We start from the raw sequence: 18676 nt of genomic DNA, 5'->3' as shown, positions 1-18676 counted from the left end.
GTAAGAAATATAACATCGTTCGAAAATTGAGAACGTAATAGCAAGCTCCTCGGGTTTGCTCGGGTAAACTCGGACCTATTTTATGACTAAGAAAGGGGGATAGAAGGAGTTTTTGGAAGAATTACATTATGGTAAGTAATTGTTTGCCTTATTGCTGATTTTAAATTGTTTGTCTCTCTAAATAAATTTGAGAATGGAAATTTAAAGAATAAATCCGCTACATGTAACACAATTATTTAAAGGCCCTTTAATCACCATAAGCTCCTTATATTCCTCCAAAACTTCTGCTAACCCCCTCTCTTTATCTTCCGTACGTTCGAGTTTATCCGAGCAAATCCGAGGAGCTTTATAATACGTTCCAGATTTTGAATGACATTACATCTGGAGCACCTATTGAAATGAAATTAAATGTACATAAAAAAATAGTCCCCCATCAGAAATGTGTGAAAAATGGCCATATCAGAAATAAAAATCTATTAAAACTCTTTACACCAAATCTAACATTATTCGTAAATGTAGAACGTAGCGGCAAGCTCCTCGGGTTTGCTCGGGCAAATTCGGACTTATTTTATGGCTAAGATAGGGGAGGAGACAGAAGGACTGTTTGGAGAATACAATGATTACATTATGATAAAATACTTTATTTTACATATTGCTGATTTTAGAATGTGTGTGTCTCTAACTAATTCAAGAAATTCGCGAATGGAAACTGAAGGAATAAATCTGCTGCATGTAGTACAATTATTTAAAAAGCATTTCCTGCAACTTAATTAACTACTAAAAAACCACCACAGGCTCTTTATATTGCTCCAAAACTTCTGCTATCCTTCTCGCTTTGCCTTTGGTACATCCGAGTTTATCCGAGCAAATCCGCACAGCTTTATGATACAAGGCAATTTTGAATAGCTGCTCCAAATCTAACATTATTTATTAATCTAGAACGTAGGGGCAAGCCCCTCGGGTTTACTCGTTTAAACTCGAACCTACGCTATGGTCGAGAGAGGGGGATACATGATGATTAGCTGATCATTTAGTTTTACATCTTAGCACGACGATAAACAGTCAGCAGCTTTTTTTAATGGTGTGATTCAAATTCAATTTAAGCCACAACAGATTTGTTGTATCCAATTATCGTTCGCGAATGTAAAACCCAGTAGCAAGCTCCTCGGGTTTGCTCGGGCAAGCTCGCACCATGGTGCAAGAGAGGGAGACAGAAGGAGTTTTTCGAAGAATACGAGAATTACATTATGGTGAATACTTCTCAATTTTATTCAAATTTAACTTACTGCGGATTTAAAAATGTTTTTCTCTAAATAAATTAAAGAAATTCGCAAATAAAAGTTTAACTATCAAAAATACAACTATTTAAAAACCCTTTTCTGCCACTTAATATACTACTAAAAAACCATCAAAAGCTGCTTATATTCCTTCAAAACTTCTGCTATCCCCCTCTCTTTGCCTTACGTACGTCCGAGTTTGTCCGAGCAAATCCGCAGAGCTTCTATGATACGTTCCAGATTTGGAGCACCTGATATTAAAAAGTATACTTTGATGATAATTTTTTAGGAAAGTGGTTTTAATTTTATGGATATTTTGGATATGCCGAAGCAAATTTAAGAGAAACTGTTAATCAGATTGTCATTAGAAATTTAGAACATAGCAGAAAGCCGCTCGGGTTTGCTCGTGCAAGCTCGAACCTACGTTATGTCTGAGATAGGGCCAAGACAGGAGAATTTTTTTTATTTAGTAGTTGTAAGAAGGATTTATTAAATGTTTGTATTAAGACGTAATAAGAATAAAGCCACTGAGAATGAAATACAATTTTAAAAAGAAGCCTTTACTTAAAACTACCAATTAAAAAAATATATCTATTACTCTTTCTTTGTCTTAACGTACGTCCGAGTTTATCCGAGCAAACCCGAGGAGCTTGCCGCCACGTTCCAGATTCCGAATGACATTAAGACTTGGAGCATTTAATAATTTTTTACTAAGATTCAATTCTTCACGGGATAAAATTTTAAAAGAAAATTAATACAACATAAAAAATGTGTGATTTGATGATCAATCTCGGCAGAATTATACCAAAATCTGTTCATAATTAAAAATAAACGCAATGCACAGAGCACAAAGGTGCTCCAAGCCTAACGTGATTTTCAAATCTAGAACGTAGCATAAGCACTCATCTCTACTCGGGCAAATTCGGGCATACGTGATGATGGCCAAGAGAGGAGATTTTTTAGTAGAAAATTGGTCAATTTATGGTAAAAATATTGTAAACACCAATAAACGAGCTGATTCTCCAAGTGGTACACCGCACGACGGCTCGAAGATTAGCGGGAATCTTCCGGAACAGCGTTCTGCCGAGTATATAAGGAGCTGCATCATCCGTAGTTGTCAGTTCAGTTAAATTAAATTCGGAATATTGGAGCGAGATTTAAATAGTTGTAAATAAATATGGTACAGTAAAAATAAATATCTCTAGTAGTCGTGAGTGATCGTGTCTTGCAGTGTGTAAATAAATAAGTTGATAATTTTCCATTGTTTCAATTCACACCTAACGAACGAAAAAAAACAAAATCTATTAAACTCACCCAACCCACTATCTCCACTCTCCTGACGTGAATGGTCAGTCAGTCCCGACAAAAAAGGATCCATAACCGGCAGGTCAGTGGATGACGATCTGAGCATGATCTCCTGTTGTCTCCTAATCTCCTGCTGTCTCTGCTTTAGCTTCTCCCTCTCGAGCTGCAGCTGTTGCAGTCTGATCTGTTGAGCTTTTTGTGGAGAAGAAGAAACCGCTGCGTGCCATGAAGGTTGAACCAAAGTACTACCCGGTGATCTTTGTTGTAAGTGTTGGGCTGGAATAAAAATTATATTTGGTTACTTTTTGGTGACGAGTTACTAGGGAAAGTGGCTGGCAAGGTACTAGAGAAAGTCTTGGTATAAGCCTTGATCTTGAAAATATATTGTTAAAGATCTCTTATCACGTTCAAATTTCTCTAATATTTACCAAAACGGTGGGTTTTCAAATCTCAAAACAAATAATGAACTTGGTTTGCTTAAAGCTCAACTTACGGATTCTCGGATCGAACCACGAGGTTGTTCGCGTCTGGTGATTGATAAAATAAATCTCACCCTCCGGAGTTTGAGCTTGCTCCCATCCCTCTGGCAGAGCCCCCAGATCTACGTCATTATTTACTTTGGCATCTGAAAGTGATAACAGCATACTTATATTAACCGAGCGGTCGGTTCTACTAATTAATTACTACGGAATTTATATTTTTATGTCTACGAGAGATAAAACGGGATCTAAAGGAATCTTTATTAATTATTGCAGATACCGGATTACTTAGGTCAGAAGTTTCGTCTTTTTTACATTGTTACACTTACTAGGAGATGTAGGGGACGTATGTGGGTGTGATACTAAATGTTCAGCACTTTGGTGTTGCTGGCTGGCCGCTAACGTCTTCCTTGGATCTTCCCATGTTGTTGTCCGTGTTGTGTGGCTGTAAAAAAATTGAAAAATTTTAAAATGAGAAGCAAAACTAGATTATTCGTATAATTCTGATAAATACTGGTTTTTATTCCTTTTACTATCTTTTACAATGACTTAACTGAAACTCTGTATTTAAACTGTGTAATGGAAGAAGTGTTCCTTTTGGGATTTCTTGCCGAAAATCGGGAGTTTCCGGACAAAAGTGCTCATAACTTTGGTTCTATTTAGGGTAAAGAAGCGATGTTTACCTTTTTATAATCTAGAAATATGAGGCTACAATTTAATTCTTGATAAATTTTCATTCGTTTTTATGTTTAGGACAAGAATGGCTTAGAAGTCAAAAAAATTTTTTGTTCGATTTTTGTACACGGGATTCGATACAACGGTTCTTTGAATTTTAAGAAATTTAACGGGTCAATTAGAGTTTTTGTGATCTTGAATTGTATAGTTTTTGATTACGCGGGAAGTATTTTTTTTAACGTTGAAAAAAATACTTCCCATTTTTTTTAACGATATTTTTTTCTAAGAAAAATCAAAGAAACCGTAGAAAAATAATTTTTTCCATTTTTATCTGTGTAAAATTTTGATGGTTCTAAATTAAAAAAAAAATCATGTGGATTCAATAAAGCTGCATTTTTTTCCAATAAAATGATGTATCAACTTTAACGCTCGATTTATACAGGGTAGGTTTGTTGCGTCCCTCCACTGCGATCCTAGGTCTATTGTCAAACAAAAGTGCTTATAACTTTGGTTCTATTTAGGGTAAAGAAGCGATGTTTACCTTTCTATAATCTAGAAATATGAGGCTACAATTTGATTGTTGATAAATTTTTATTCGCTCTTTTTTTTAGAAGAAGGATGGCTTAGAAGTCAAACATTTTGTTTGATTTACACGGGATTTGATACAGGTCGCAAGGGTTCTTTGAATTTTATGAAAATTGACGGATCAATTATCAGAGTTCATGTGATCTTGAACTATATAGTTTTTGGTTATTCTTAGCATGCAGGAAGTTTTTTTTAACGTCGTAACTTTGTGATATTCTAGCCCTAACGGTTTAACTGTATATTTGCGATAATAATGACCTACAGAAGATATATGCATCTTATCAAGAATTATAATTTTTATTAAGATTAAATAAATTTTTTATGTTGCCGTGACACCTGTGGTAAACGATGTCTAATAAATTTTCATATTTAGATAGTTTCTACTTGCCAAAATCTTTGCTACTAGTCCCAACTGCTCTAAGTGTTACTATTGAAGAATTTTTTCTCAACTGTAATGCTATTTAACACATTACAAGTCCTGGAAGCACAAAACCTCTAAAAATTTGTTTTTGGTTCTCCTTTATACTTCAACCCTCCCACTCGCCGGACCTATCACCTATCGACAATTAATTTTAAATCAATCTTAACTGTTGCTGTAAAATCTACAGTATAACAACGAAGTAAACAACGAAAAAAGAAAATATATACCGCTATATCCCCGTCATAATAACAATAATTATCGTCACACAAATATCACCTGTTTTCAATAGTCCGGTTGTCCTTTAAAGGCCACCGACTGAAAGAACGGATTTTATTCTATTCAGCGGAAGTGGTACTTAATTTGTTGGCGTTTAAGTATAACATATTCCGCTTTAGATTTTACACACAACGGCAGAACCTATGCACATTTTAACACAGGATGTGGACAAATAGAGTAGTGCCTGCCAAATGCTAGACTAAGATACGGTAAACGAAATGTTCAGTCACGGACTTCGTGCTGCTTAAGACAATAGAATATTGATTGTATTTGTGTATACAGTACACACCACAATCTAAAAAACGTATTTTGGTTTTTCTATAGAGGCAAATATTCACGATCTTGTGGTTTTTAACAATGGCAGGAAGAGAATTAGTGCTACATGAAGCATTATCGGCCAAGGATTTTATTCCTCATGTTAAACATGAATTTTCTATGTGAGAAAATATAATTTGCAGATGGTGTTAATAGAGAAATGGAAAGGTGATGCAGAAATACAATTTTTACATTTAAGTCACCATTTTCTTCTAAAATATTTGTAAAATATAGTAGTAAAATCATGCGAGAAAAATACAATTTCCGGATGATCTAGAGAGTAGTATAAAACTAAAACGGTGATACAGAAAAAATAGGAAAAAGATCAATAATCATTCTTTTATTCCTATCTCAGTGAGGTATCTTAAAGAATATTAGCATTCTTGTAATCTTTAAATGGTATTTTCTGAATGAAATTGTGTAATTGTGAGGTCCAGAAGATCCAGTATTATAGTAACAATAATTTTTTTCAAATCTAGTTATTTAACTTATTCATTACACTCTAAAATAAGGTACATTATAGGATCATTAAGCAAACAAATTTAAAGCTTAGTATAAGTAGTATAAGTTGAAAATATCTATATCACAGTGTGTATTTAAAAATCTTAAGGTTCTATCAAACTGTGCTTATTAGTCATTAAGGACCAATTGTAATCATTTAATGGACTTTGTGTCTGTAGATTGCATAAATCAATAAATAAATAAATAAATAAAATGTATTATTACAGACCTTATTTATAGCATGAAAATTTATATCAACGTTTAAAAGATTTTTAAAAAAGAGCCTTTTTTTGGACCCCAAACAATATTTCCGGCGAATTTAATTTCGAATCCAGGACAATTTGTTTCATGAAAATATTTTAAGTAGTTTTTAAGAAAACTAAATTTAAATGACTAAAAGTCGGTTTAAGGGACCTCAAAGTATAGTACTTGATTTAACTCTGGATAACGAGCCAACTTTTGGATGGACGCTTTTGGACCCAAAACAATATTTCTAGAGAATTTAGTTCTAAATCGAGAGCAGTTTATTTTATTAAAATATTTTAAGTAGTTTTTGAGAAAATTGAATTTAAGTGACAAGAAGTCGGTTGAAGAAGCCTCAGAAGGCCACTACTTGGTTTAACTCTAGATAATCGGGAAACTTTTATATGGACACTTTTTGACCTAAAATAACATTTTAATACCAGACAATTTAATTTTGAATCCAGGGCAATTTGTTTTATTGAGATATTTTGAGCAGTTTTTAAGAAAACTAAGTTTAAATGACTAGAAGTCGTTTTAAGAGACCTCAGGATGAACTACTTGCTTTAAGTCTGGATAACCTGCCAACTTTTTGTTGAACACTTTTCAATCCAAAACAACATTTCTAGAGAATTTAATTTTGAATCCAGAGCAATTTGTTTTATTAAGTTATTTTGATTAGTTTTGGAGAAAATTAAGTTTAAATGGCAAAAAATTGGTTTAAGGGGCCTTTGGACTAAAAACACACATTTCTAAAGAATTTAATTTTAAATCAAGGGCTTTATTATTTTATTAAGATATTTTGAGTAATTTTTTTTAAAAATTGGGTTTAAATCGTTAAAAGCTGTTTTGAGGGGCTTGAAGTTTAATTTAAAGGAAGAAGTTTAACTCTGGATAACTTGGCAACTTTTGATTGAACACTTTTGGTCTCAAGACGATATTTACAGAGAATTTAATTTTCAATCGAGACCAATTTATTTTATAAAAATATTTGAGAAAATTGAGTTTAAATAACAAAAAGTCGGTTGAAGCAGCCTCAAAGGATACTACTTGGATGAACTCTGGATTATCTGAAAACTTTTAGATGAAGACTTTTAAACCCTAAACAAAATTTCCAGAGAATTTAATTCTGAATCCAACGCAGTTTATTTCATTGAAGATATTTTGAACAGTTTTTGACAAAATTGAGTTTAAATGAAAAAAAGTCCATTGAGGGCATCTCCGAGGAGACTACTTGGATTAATTTTGGATAATCTGGAAATTTTTAGATCAAGCCTTTTAAACCTTAAACAAAATTTCCACAGAATTTAATTCGGAATCCAAAACAGTTTATTTCATTGAAGATATTTTCAAAAGTTTTTAAGAAAATTGAGTTTAAATGGCAAAAAGCCGGTTTAAGGGACCTCGAGGTACACTACATGGTTTAACTCTGCATAACTTGGCAACTTTTGGTTCGACGCTTTTAGACCCAATTTTAATTCTGAGTCCAGAACAATTTATTTTATTAAAATATTTTGAGTAGTTTTTGAGAAAATTGAGTTTCAATGACGAAAAGCCGGTTGAAGGAACCTTAGAGGCTACTATTTGCTTTAACTCTGGATAATTTGAAAACATTTAGGTAGAGACTTTTGAATCTTAAACAACATTTCCAGAGAATTAAATTTTGAATCCAGAGCAATTTATTTCATTAAGATATTTTGAGTATTTTTTCAGAAAATTTAGTTTAAACGGCAAAAAGTCGATTTAGGAGACCAATGACCAATGAAAAGTTGATTTAGGATTCACTACTTCGTTTAACTCTGGATAACCTGGAAACTTTTGGTTGGACCCAAAACAACATTTCTAATAAATTTAATTTGAAATACAAAATAATTTGTTTCTTAAAAATATATCAAGAAGTTTTTGAGAAAATTGAGTTTAAATGACAAAAAGTCGTTTTAAGGGACCTCAAGATGCACTACTTGGTGTAACTCTGGATAATCAGGAAACTTTTGGGTTGAGACTTTTTCACTTTAAACAATATTTCCGGAGAATTTAATTTTAAATTCAGGGCAGTTTGTTTCATTAAGATATTTTGAGTAGTTTCTGACAAAATTGAGTTTAAATAGCAAAAAGTCGGTTTAAAGGACCTCAGGTTGGACTACTTGGTTTAACTCTGGATCTAGAACAACATTTCTAAAGAATTCATTCTGAACCCACAGCAATTTGTTTCATTAACATATTTTAAGTATTATATATTAATAAAGAATATAAAATTAAAACTTTGCAAAATGACAGTGATAATCCCGAAAATAAACTACCGGAATCCCCTAAAGAAAACCATAAAGTAGAGCCAAGCAATCATCAGATTTCCTGTGCTTGATGTGCTTCTTCACGTTTTTCTTAATAACGTTTTAAAATTTAAAAATTTTCTAGAAAAAAAGAACAAAGGCAAAAATAATCGATCAATAAGTCGTCAAGCTTGGACAGATCTTTATAATAAAAAGCAAGAAGAAAATGCTAAAAAGGCTGTAATAAAGATAAAAAGAGAAAAACGTGCAGCTGCCAAAGAGAAAAAGGAAAGGAAAAAACAACTAAAATAAAAAAGGCTTACCTGCAAGTAATAATAGTGACCAAGAAAAGGAAAATTTCAACGAAGAAAAAGATGTAAGTAAATGTGCAGATTGTGGAAAAGATCTTATAAGTGATCTAGAGGGGGATAAAGAGAAAAACATTGGGTGTGAGGTTTGCCCTAACTGGTTTTCATCTGCAATCTACCGTACTCTTATACCTGGTTTAGGTGTATCTAATTTTTCTGCTAATATGTATTTCTATTAGAAAAAAAGAACGTGATTTTTGTTTAAAATTTTTTTCTTTTTTCTTTTTTTAAAATTTAAAAACATTCAATGAATTTTCCATTAACTTATGCTAAATGACAACTTAATATGTTTTAGTTTTTTTTTCCCCCTACTACACTTTATTAAAATATGAACAGTTCCTACTGTATTTACTTGTCAACCCAATGTCCATATAGAATCCAATTATCAAATATGCCAAACCCAATATGCGTTCCGTTTAAAATTGAATGTCGATGCAATGAATAGTGCCATTGTAACTTTCAGACCGAATAGGCGACAAAGGCACATAATCGTACAAAGGCGAGCTTACTATACTACGTGAAATAGTTCGTCTTATTATTTCGTAAGTAATATTTAAAACCCAGCCTATTACTGGGAGCGGTGTATGGAGCTTACAACAGAAAGTCTGCGTCTTTATTTAACACACATACCTACATTAGCATTTTCGAGGTACATAGTGTTACTGTGCTTGTAATGGCATAACAAGACCAGCTGTAATTTGTTTATAAATATTTTATTGATTGGATCTTTTTAGGGATCTTTGAGCTCATCCCATTAAGATTTAGTGAGTGACGTAATAAATTTATTGTTAATGGCCCATATAAGATCTTGTGCGGGCGATCTACTTAATGGCTTTGATTAATATCATTTTATATTCAACAATTAACGAATACTGGGGGCTTTAGTTTTGTTTTGGTAGTCTAACAAGGATCGTTGACATCTTGCTGATGATAAGGTGCAAGAACCGATTAATGTTCGTACCATTAAAAAAAGAATATTTACATCAGGAACAGTTAGAAATCTGAGTTCAAGGTCTTCAAATTAAATTCGTTACTAGCAAATCAGATACTTCGGAAATTCGCACTGAGATAGATTCGTTAATGCAAACTGTATTATTTTTTCGCCATTATATTTTCCATCACATTTGTGTAATTAAGAGCGGTGAACGAGTTAATGTATTTCAATTCATTAAAAATGAAAATATTTACACATGTAGGTTTTGTATACACTTACGTTTATTATTAGAACAAAATGTCGAAACAGTGGGTGTAAGAAAAACGCGCAAAGACCAGAATAAAGTTGAGTTTAAAGCAACATTTAGGCGGCTGTTACCTCGTGGAGTATATACACAAAATGTAACGGCGAAATTTAACCTGGTATTTTAAATCAGATGGAATGCAAAAAGTTGAAGTATTAAATGCTCTTTTACGTGATCACGGGTTTATCTATCCATAAAAGCAAATTACGAAAAATAGATTTCTATTATTAGTTTGAAGATCAACAACTTGGCCTTCAAATTTAAAAAAAATAGTAGTAGTAACCAACTCATCCTCCAATCCAAGCAAAATAAGGAAATCATATGACGCTCTGTAGAGGTTTATTGTACTATCAGAACAAAATCAAGAATTTTTGATGGCATACAGGTCTACATGGGAATCTATATCATATTTCTGTACTCCCTCTCAAACCTCACTGAGTTTACTAAATTTAATCTTTTGGCCTTCATGTATTTTACCAATACCATTAAAGAAACTGGTAGAAGTTTATCCACCATCAAAAGAATCATTAAACCAAAAACTGCTGATAAAACCAAGAACCTGGTCATGAAGAAGAAGAAAAATAAAATCCATTTAGATTCAACAAAACTTGACTAATCTCCACTAGTTTCAAATGACGCTTTGAAGAGGTCTATAGTATCATTAGAGAAAAAAAATGAAGTCTAGACTGGATAAGATTGTTTATTTATAAAATAATATATAAAGATTGTATCAGTAAAAACCAAAGCACCAGCGGTGTTTTATTGGTAGAAGTAGACATAACACCTTTAGAAAAAGTCAACAAATACAATTACTTGGGCACGAACATAAATGATAACTGGGACCAACTTTTTTACATTGTTGTTTTAATTTAAAAAGACATTACAAAAAAACAATAGTAGTCCATGAAAAAATTAAGTTTAAATGACAAAAAGTCGGTTGAAGGAGCCCAAGAGGCTACTACTTGGTTTAACTCTGGATAATCTGGTAACTTTTAGGTGGACACTTTAAAACCTTAAATAATATGTCCAGAAAGTGTAATTTTGGATCCAGCGCAATTTGCTGCATTAAGATATTTAAAGTAGTTTTTGAGAAAATTGAACTTAAATGGCAAAAAGTCAATTTAAGGAGCCTCAGGGTCTACTACTGGGTTTAACTCTGGATAACTTGGCAACTTTTGGTTGGATGTGTTTGAACCTAGAACAATATTTCGAAAAATGTTAATCTAAATCCAAATCAATTCGTTTCATTAAAATATTTTGAGTGGTTTTTGAAAAAATTGAGCTTAAATGACAAAAAGTCGGTTAAAGTAGCCTCAGAGGCTACTACTTAGTTCAACTCTGGATAATCTGGAAACAAAACATATTCCAAAAAACAATATTTCTAGAGAATTTCATTCTAAATCCAAATAAACTAATCAAGATATCATTATATCATTCAAGATATTTTGAGTACTTTCTGAAAATAAGAGTTTAAAGTCGGTTTAAAAAACCTCAGGGTTCACTACTGGGTTTAACTCTCGATAACTTGGTAACTTTTGTCTGGACGCTTTTGAACCTAAAAATAATATTTCCAGAGAATTAAATTTTAAATCCAGAGCAATTTGTTTTATTACAATATTCTGAGTAGTTTTTAAGAAAATTGGGTTTAAATGATAAAAAATCGGATGAAGCAGCCTCTGAGGCTACTACTGGGTTTAACTTGGCAACTTTTAGTTGGATGCTTTTAGACCTTAAACAATATATTCAGAGAATTTAATTTTGAATCCAAAACAATTTGTTTCATTAAAATATTTTGAGTGGTTTTTAAGAAAACTGATTTTAAATGACAATGATTTATAGTGCACTATTTATTTTTATTAATTAATTAATATTACTATTTAATTTTGGTTAAAGTAGTGCACTACACTAGTGCACACAGTAGGTTTAACTCTGGATAACTTTTTCACAGAATGAATTTGTTTGTTTCATAGTTTAAAAACAATAGTTTAGTAAAACTAATTTAATTTAATTATGACCGATATTAGAAAAAATTGAAATTTGATTTGAAGTACTCCTCAAAGAAAAAAAGAAGTTCGATGAGGGTTTTTCTCTTAATTATTGAGCTGTTATTCTGAATTTTACCCCCAAATTTCTGGATCTCTCAAGATTATTGTTGTTCCTAGTGGGCTAGTTATGAAAATAGTCATGGAAGCTGCATAGATCAAGATTTAGCTGAACGTGCAATAACACTGCAGGATGTATACACAGGACAAAGTTAGAATTTTTTAAAGGAACCTTTACAGTGGAAGTGGAAGTTGCTATGATATGCCGTAAGAAGTGTTTCTCTAGAGGAGGCCGTCTGAAAAGGACAAGATGTACTTTCCAGGTTAATTCTGCATCTAACTGTACACCAAGAAACTGAGATTTTACATTCTTTAAGGGCAAATTTGTCAAAAATCATTGACAAAGATTTTTTCCGCGTCCGTGTAGTCAAGGATTTAGATTTTTGAAGATGGGATTTTGAACAAGGAAGTTTTGAGTAATTTAAAGTATTGATTACTTTCAATTGGGTGCTCTCTAGTATTACAAGAACATCCTTCTCACTTATATTCCTTAAAAAGACTTAGAGATTTCTTATTTCTTCAAATCAATTAATCGGTAACAATAAAGTTAATTCAGTAATTATTTAATGACAACTAGATTACACCTAAAGGTAAGAAGCAAGTGCGGCGTAAAAATGATCTGACTATATGAGTTGTATCTATGATTGTAGACTTTTGGATTAGCTGGCAAGTATTTTGTGGAATGTTGATTTTTATTAAATTTTTCTACTATGACAACACTTTTATTTCGCTTCATATTTATACATATACATACATATTTTATTTACTTTTTCTGTAGCTTTTATATAGGTTGTTTTATTACAACTATTGTAATATATTTTGATGTCAGCATTTTCTGCCAGTGGACGTTTTTACTTGCTAAAGCGAAAAAAAAATTTTATTTCTAATGTGATAGAGGCATTCTGTCATTGAATTCGGCACCAAGGCAAATATTCGAAAAATCCAATGATCATATTTGAACGACTAAGCCCGTAAGAAAAAAGTGCCCAATTCGATGACGGAATGGCAAGCGTTATTCAAATCCAAGCTAGAATGGATGAGCAAGAATTTCTTGTCATATTGCACATTTTAGGAAAAATCTAATGGGTCATTTTGTTACTTCAAATTCTGAGTATTTTCTACTATTTTTAAAACGATTTCTAGATCATCAGCATCTACAAAAACCATGCAAAATAGATAGCAGTTCAGAACTTTCTGAGACCTTTGTTTCTCCAAATAAAGTACCATTAGTACAATCCTTACCTCTGTCTACCCTTTGAGATACAAGCCTATTATTTGATAAATACTATATACCTAAAAAATTATATATCTCAATGATATTTATATTTTAGCCAGCAAAAATTTCGAGCAATATCAGGACAAGAATAAAAGGTTGGGTCAGATTTCTAACGAAGAACTTGCTAGCTGTGTGACTTTTTTATAGGAAGTGTTGTTATTCTTAGTACTATTATTATCGTTCAAAAGTAATTCTTTGTTTAAGATCTTTTATTTATTTATGCTAAAGATATAATGCGTGTTGATATTCCAGGTACTTGTATCTTATTTGAATCATCTAATTTCAAAAACGGCCATCTTCACTGAAGCTAATTTTAAGAAAAATGCAAAAAACTGCTATAAAAAAATACCTTGTAAAATATTGTATTTTTTGTCTTTTATATCTATAAATGTACTAAAATAACATATTTTTAATAAAATAAACAACGAGTTTTAGTTACTTATATCTATATGATTAAAATAGTTAGTAGATGGCCGGTTTTGAAACTAACCTATGGATTTGGCCGGTTTTGAAACTTATCTATATGGATATGGCTGGTTTTGAAATTACCTATTGATTAACTGCTTTTGGCCCAAATTTATTATATTAATGAGCCATACATACTTTCATCAGCATTTATAAAAAATAAAATGTTCCACCTTTGTGATGTATTTTTACCGACTTTATTAAAAAAATCTTAACAAAACAAAAACAAAATTCTACAAAGTAATACTTATAAAAATTAAAAAAACGAAATGAAACAAAAAACAAAATAGTGTATCAATATCTGTTTAGTCATTTTTTAAATCTTAAATCTTTCTTTAATTTCTTCACACACCAGGTCATCTTCAGGAGGCTGACCTATGGATTGTTCAACAGTAGTGTAAAAGTTTAAATTTTCCAACTCTTGCCAGTTTTCCCCGTAGTGAGCTTGGAGAAGTGCGCTAACGTCCTTGATCTTTTTGGCATTTGGAGCCACGCCAGCTGTTAGAAGACCAGGGACTAGATTATTAAGTGTCTTTCCCTTTTTTACCACCAACTTATCACCTCCTAAATCCGAACGGTAAGACTCCACTCCACGAATAGTTACATTACCTTTTAAGGTCTTCTTCAATAAAAACCTTTTAGAAGGGTTGAATTTGAAGTGCCACTGTCCAGGTGGTTTCATAGTTTCTAATGTGGCACTTTTCCAGTCATTGATTTCAATATCTTTCATTTGTCAAACAGAGCCATGCCCTTTTAGAATATTTATGTATTCTTCGGGTTTTATGATAATTTCGATATTTTTTATTTTTTTTTCGATTTGCGCAAATACCCTATCTGGTGGTATATACGAATGACAGTTTTAACGTTTTGTGGAGCTGATGTTACAAGCCATTTTGACAACATTCCCATCAAAGTTGTATTTTTGTTTTGTCCACCACAGCCATCAGCAAATAATCGGACAGTGTCAATATCTTGTAAGTCTGAGTGGCATAATCTGTGGAAAACGGCACTTGCAATTTCATTTGAGCTTTTCGGCCTTTCTATTTCATTCCAATAATAAATATGAACATTGCTTGCAGTTAATGCAGCATGTGAGTTGCCTTCTACAATAGTGAAGGTATAGAAATTCCATTGACGACTGAAATAAGGTCGTTGGTCTGGTACCTTTGGTAAGCTCATATTCTTCTGGCAGTCAAAAGACATGGTCAGCAATCCACCTCTTTCCTGCTGCAACATTTGAAAAAATGCTTTGGCCTTTAATTTATTAATTCTTTTCTGTGTAATTAATTTTTGTTTTTTAGTTGGTTCCTTTTCTGTTTTAATTTTTTCGCCAAGTTCCAAGCATTTGGAACACACATCTACTCTGGGACTGCCAAATCCCAAGTTATATTTTTTGTTAAAAATGTTGCGGAAAAAAGATTCTTTCACTTAAAGATTTGATTTAACATCTTTATTGTACAACCTGACAGAAGTTTTCGAGCGACACTAATGGGGTTCCTGGGCTGTAAAAGACCTCAATAAATTTCATAGCTGACAACTTTTTCGGTATATTTTTTTAAACTTTTTCGATCTCCTCCTCTTGTTTCTTTTACTACGTTACCGCCGGATTTAAAAGAACGTGTTATAACCCCTTGAACACGATGTTTTTTAATAACTAAAATGTTAAGGAAAGCTGTCCTACAAACTGGAACTTTTTTGCCATCAGATTGCCTTCTTACTAAGTATTTAAATGTGTACGACATTTCTGGACGATTAGATTGTGTTGGACGATGTCGTTCTGGTTTCTGTACGCTTGTATAATTTATTATGAAATTATCCTGAACAATTTTATCCTTGGAGAGATAGAAATTTGAATGGAACTTCAAAATATCTTGCATTTTTAAAGATTTACATTGATAGGCATTAGTATTATTGTGACACTTCGGATATGCAGGAAGTTGTTCACTCGAATATCTAAAATAAAAACAAACTCATCAGATGATTCAGGTAAAATAATTTGTTGTCTTTGAAGTAGACGCAAAGAATAATTTAGATCGAACTTCACAGATCTATTAATAATTCTAGCTTGTCTAAAGAACAAATTTAAAGCTCCAGTGATTGAACCTATACTCAACACATTGATGATTCTACCTTTATTTACACCTGTATATGATATCTTCTGGTTTTTATCGGTACACTTTATTCTTCTCACTCTTATCAGCTCGTTCTCAAACTCCTAAAGTAACTAGACTAAACTTATCTAATCGTCCAATGGCCTACGAAAGTTTCGTGCCTTATCGACTTAGACTGGTTCGTAAAACTATGTTAAAAATGTAAAAAATACACGTTTATTATTATGAAACATTTTTGACCATGAAATTAATTTTTCAAAAATGTTTTATATAAATAAAATTAATTTATTGGCGTACCAAAAAAAAAATAAATCATGCGCACCTTATAAACTTAACAAACATTTAATCCCGTGACTTATGACTTAATAATATACGCATTTCCTCGTGGTTATCGAATTCTCAGAAAATTTAAAACCTATATTTACCCATTACTAGAGGGAAATCTAAAATTAAACAGCATTTTTTGTTTGATTTTCGATTTTAACGATTCATAAATCGAATTTCGAAACGTGATTGAAGCTGGATTTTTGTGTCGACATTAGGACCGGTTAATTGACATATTTCCGTTATTGTTCCGAAAACATAGCTATTATGAAACAATAAAATCCTAAATTTGTTTACTTTAAGTATATGATTTATTTTACGTGACTAATTTAATGGCTTTTACTGATTAATTTTTGGAAACAAAAATTTAATTCTCATTTACAGTTCGAACATTTTTGCTCGAAAAATCGCTAATGGGATCAATAAGGGAAAATGTCATAAGATCAACAGCAACAGATATATGTGTTTCAAGGAAATTATATATTTAATCTCTTAATTCGCATAAACTTGAAAAATAAGTACAAAGGAACAGGGACTCTTTTATGCTTTTATCAAAAATCTGTATATTCCTCATTCCAGGCTTTAAACGTGCATTAAGGCTCGCAACAAAGTAGTTTCACTTCTCAATGTCTTTTTATCACCATGCAGATCTCTTGATCAAAAATTTTAATCCCGCAGTGGCCTGCCCCATTCCGACCGGTGCTGCCTATCATTTCTTATACCCGAGACTCTTTTTTTCCACGGTTGCCACTTAAAGACCATCGAAAGGTTCATTTAAATTAGCGAAAAAAGAAGACGAACCCAACAGATCAGGTACCTGCATCAGCAGCAGTCGGTACCAACAAAGTGGTACTATATTTGTCAGTGGCGTTACGACACATCGAATGTGAATCCCATTTACGATCCAGGTTAAACTATCTTTTTTTAAAGGATTGGTATACCAAGTCTTCAAGGGTTGCAATTGTTGGGTTAATTTCCTAGGCTGTATAATTCAGAAATCTGCATTACACTAGATTCTTATTAGAAAAATGATATACAATAGAGAAATTTAAAATATTGGTATATCTCTTTTTTCCAGAGAAGATAATGCGTCTTAGATAGGCGAATCATAGATGAGCTTACAAAATTAGCTTTGTCGTATATGAGAAGAAAAATCGAATTTTCAGATATTTTACCCAGACAGGCCCGTTTGTCCAATGCACATCCAAAATACAACATTTTAGCCACTAGAAATCAAGATATTCACTTGCCAATAAGAGACAAATTATTTTATTTCTTCCAGGCACTCCAGTGAGAAAAGCAGCAATATCTTAATATTTAGTATATGAATTTTAGTAATTTTTTTAAGAAGTGCTAAAAGAGCCATTAGAGTATTCCAGAAATCATTAATTATGATAGATATTTTACCCAGACCACGTTTGTCCAATGCACATCCAAAATACAACATTTTAGCCATTAGAAATCAAGATAATCACCAATTATATAAAAAAAATCAATAATTACAACATTTTAGCCACTAGAAATCAAGATATTCAGTTGCCAATAAAAGACACATTATTATATTTCTTCCAGACACTTCGGTAAAAAAAATATCAATATCTTGATTTTAACTGGATGGATATAAATAATTTTTTCAGTAGTTGCTTGAAGAGCCCTTGAAGTATCCAAGAAATCAGCAATTACAACATTTTAGAGACTAAAAATCAAGATATTCAGTGACCAGTAAGAGTCAATATATTTCTTACAGGCACTCCTGTGAGAAAAATAGCAATATCTAAATTTGTAATATATAAATTTTAGTAATTTTTGGAAAAAGCTTTAAAAGGGCCATCAGAGTCTTCCAGAAATCAATAATTACAAAATTTTAGCTACCAGAAGTTAAGATATTCAGTTGCCAATAAGAGTCAAATTATTTGATTTCTTTCAGGCACTCCAGTGAGAAAAATATCAAAATCTTCATTTTCAGTGTATGGATTTCAGTAATTTTTTTAAGCAGTTGCTTAAAGAGTCCTTGGAGTATTCCAAAAATCAAGTTACAATATATTCGGTATTGGAAATCAAGATATTCAGTTTCCATTAAGAGACAAATTATTTTATTTTTTCCAGGCACTCCTGTAAGAAAAATGTCAATATCTTGAGTTCTAGTGCAAGTATTTCAATAATTTTTTAGTAGATTGAGAAACCCTTGGAGTATCCTAAAAATCAGTAATTACAATATTTTAACCACTAAAAATCAAGATATTCAATTGCAAATAAGATTGAGAGAAAATAAAGACAATGAACAGTGAGAAAAGTAGCAATTTCTTGATTTTTTGTGTATAGATTACAATATTTTTCAGCAATTCCTTATAAACTCCTTGGAATATCCTAGAAATCAATACTTACAATATTTTAGCCTCTAGAAGTGAAGATATTGAGTTGCCAATAAGAGTCAAAATATTTCATTTC

At 31.9% G+C, this 18676-nt stretch overlaps 1 protein-coding gene across 2 annotated transcripts in view; it reads right to left on the bottom strand.

The window, feature by feature from the left end:
- The window catches only part of LOC126748631 (transcriptional coactivator YAP1-A), a 52292-nt gene that overhangs the window by 6413 nt on the left and 27203 nt on the right, over positions 1–18676 (bottom strand). Inside the window, exons 2-4 of one of the 2 annotated variants that reach the window (XM_050457985.1) lie at positions 3391–3506; positions 3076–3207; positions 2592–2858 (exon numbers count right to left, since the gene is read on the bottom strand). In XM_050457985.1, the coding sequence (XP_050313942.1) occupies positions 2592–2858; positions 3076–3207; positions 3391–3506 (515 nt within the window). The remainder of the gene's footprint in view (positions 1–2591; positions 2859–3075; positions 3208–3390; positions 3507–18676) is intronic. The other variant, XM_050457986.1, reaches the window with a different exon arrangement.

The sequence above is a fragment of the Anthonomus grandis genome, chromosome 22, assembly GCF_022605725.1.
Source record: "Anthonomus grandis grandis chromosome 22, icAntGran1.3, whole genome shotgun sequence".
NCBI lineage: Eukaryota > Metazoa > Arthropoda > Insecta > Coleoptera > Curculionidae > Anthonomus > Anthonomus grandis.
The sequence above is the reverse complement of the archived record's forward strand: the minus strand, read 5'-3'. Positions and strand labels throughout refer to the sequence as shown.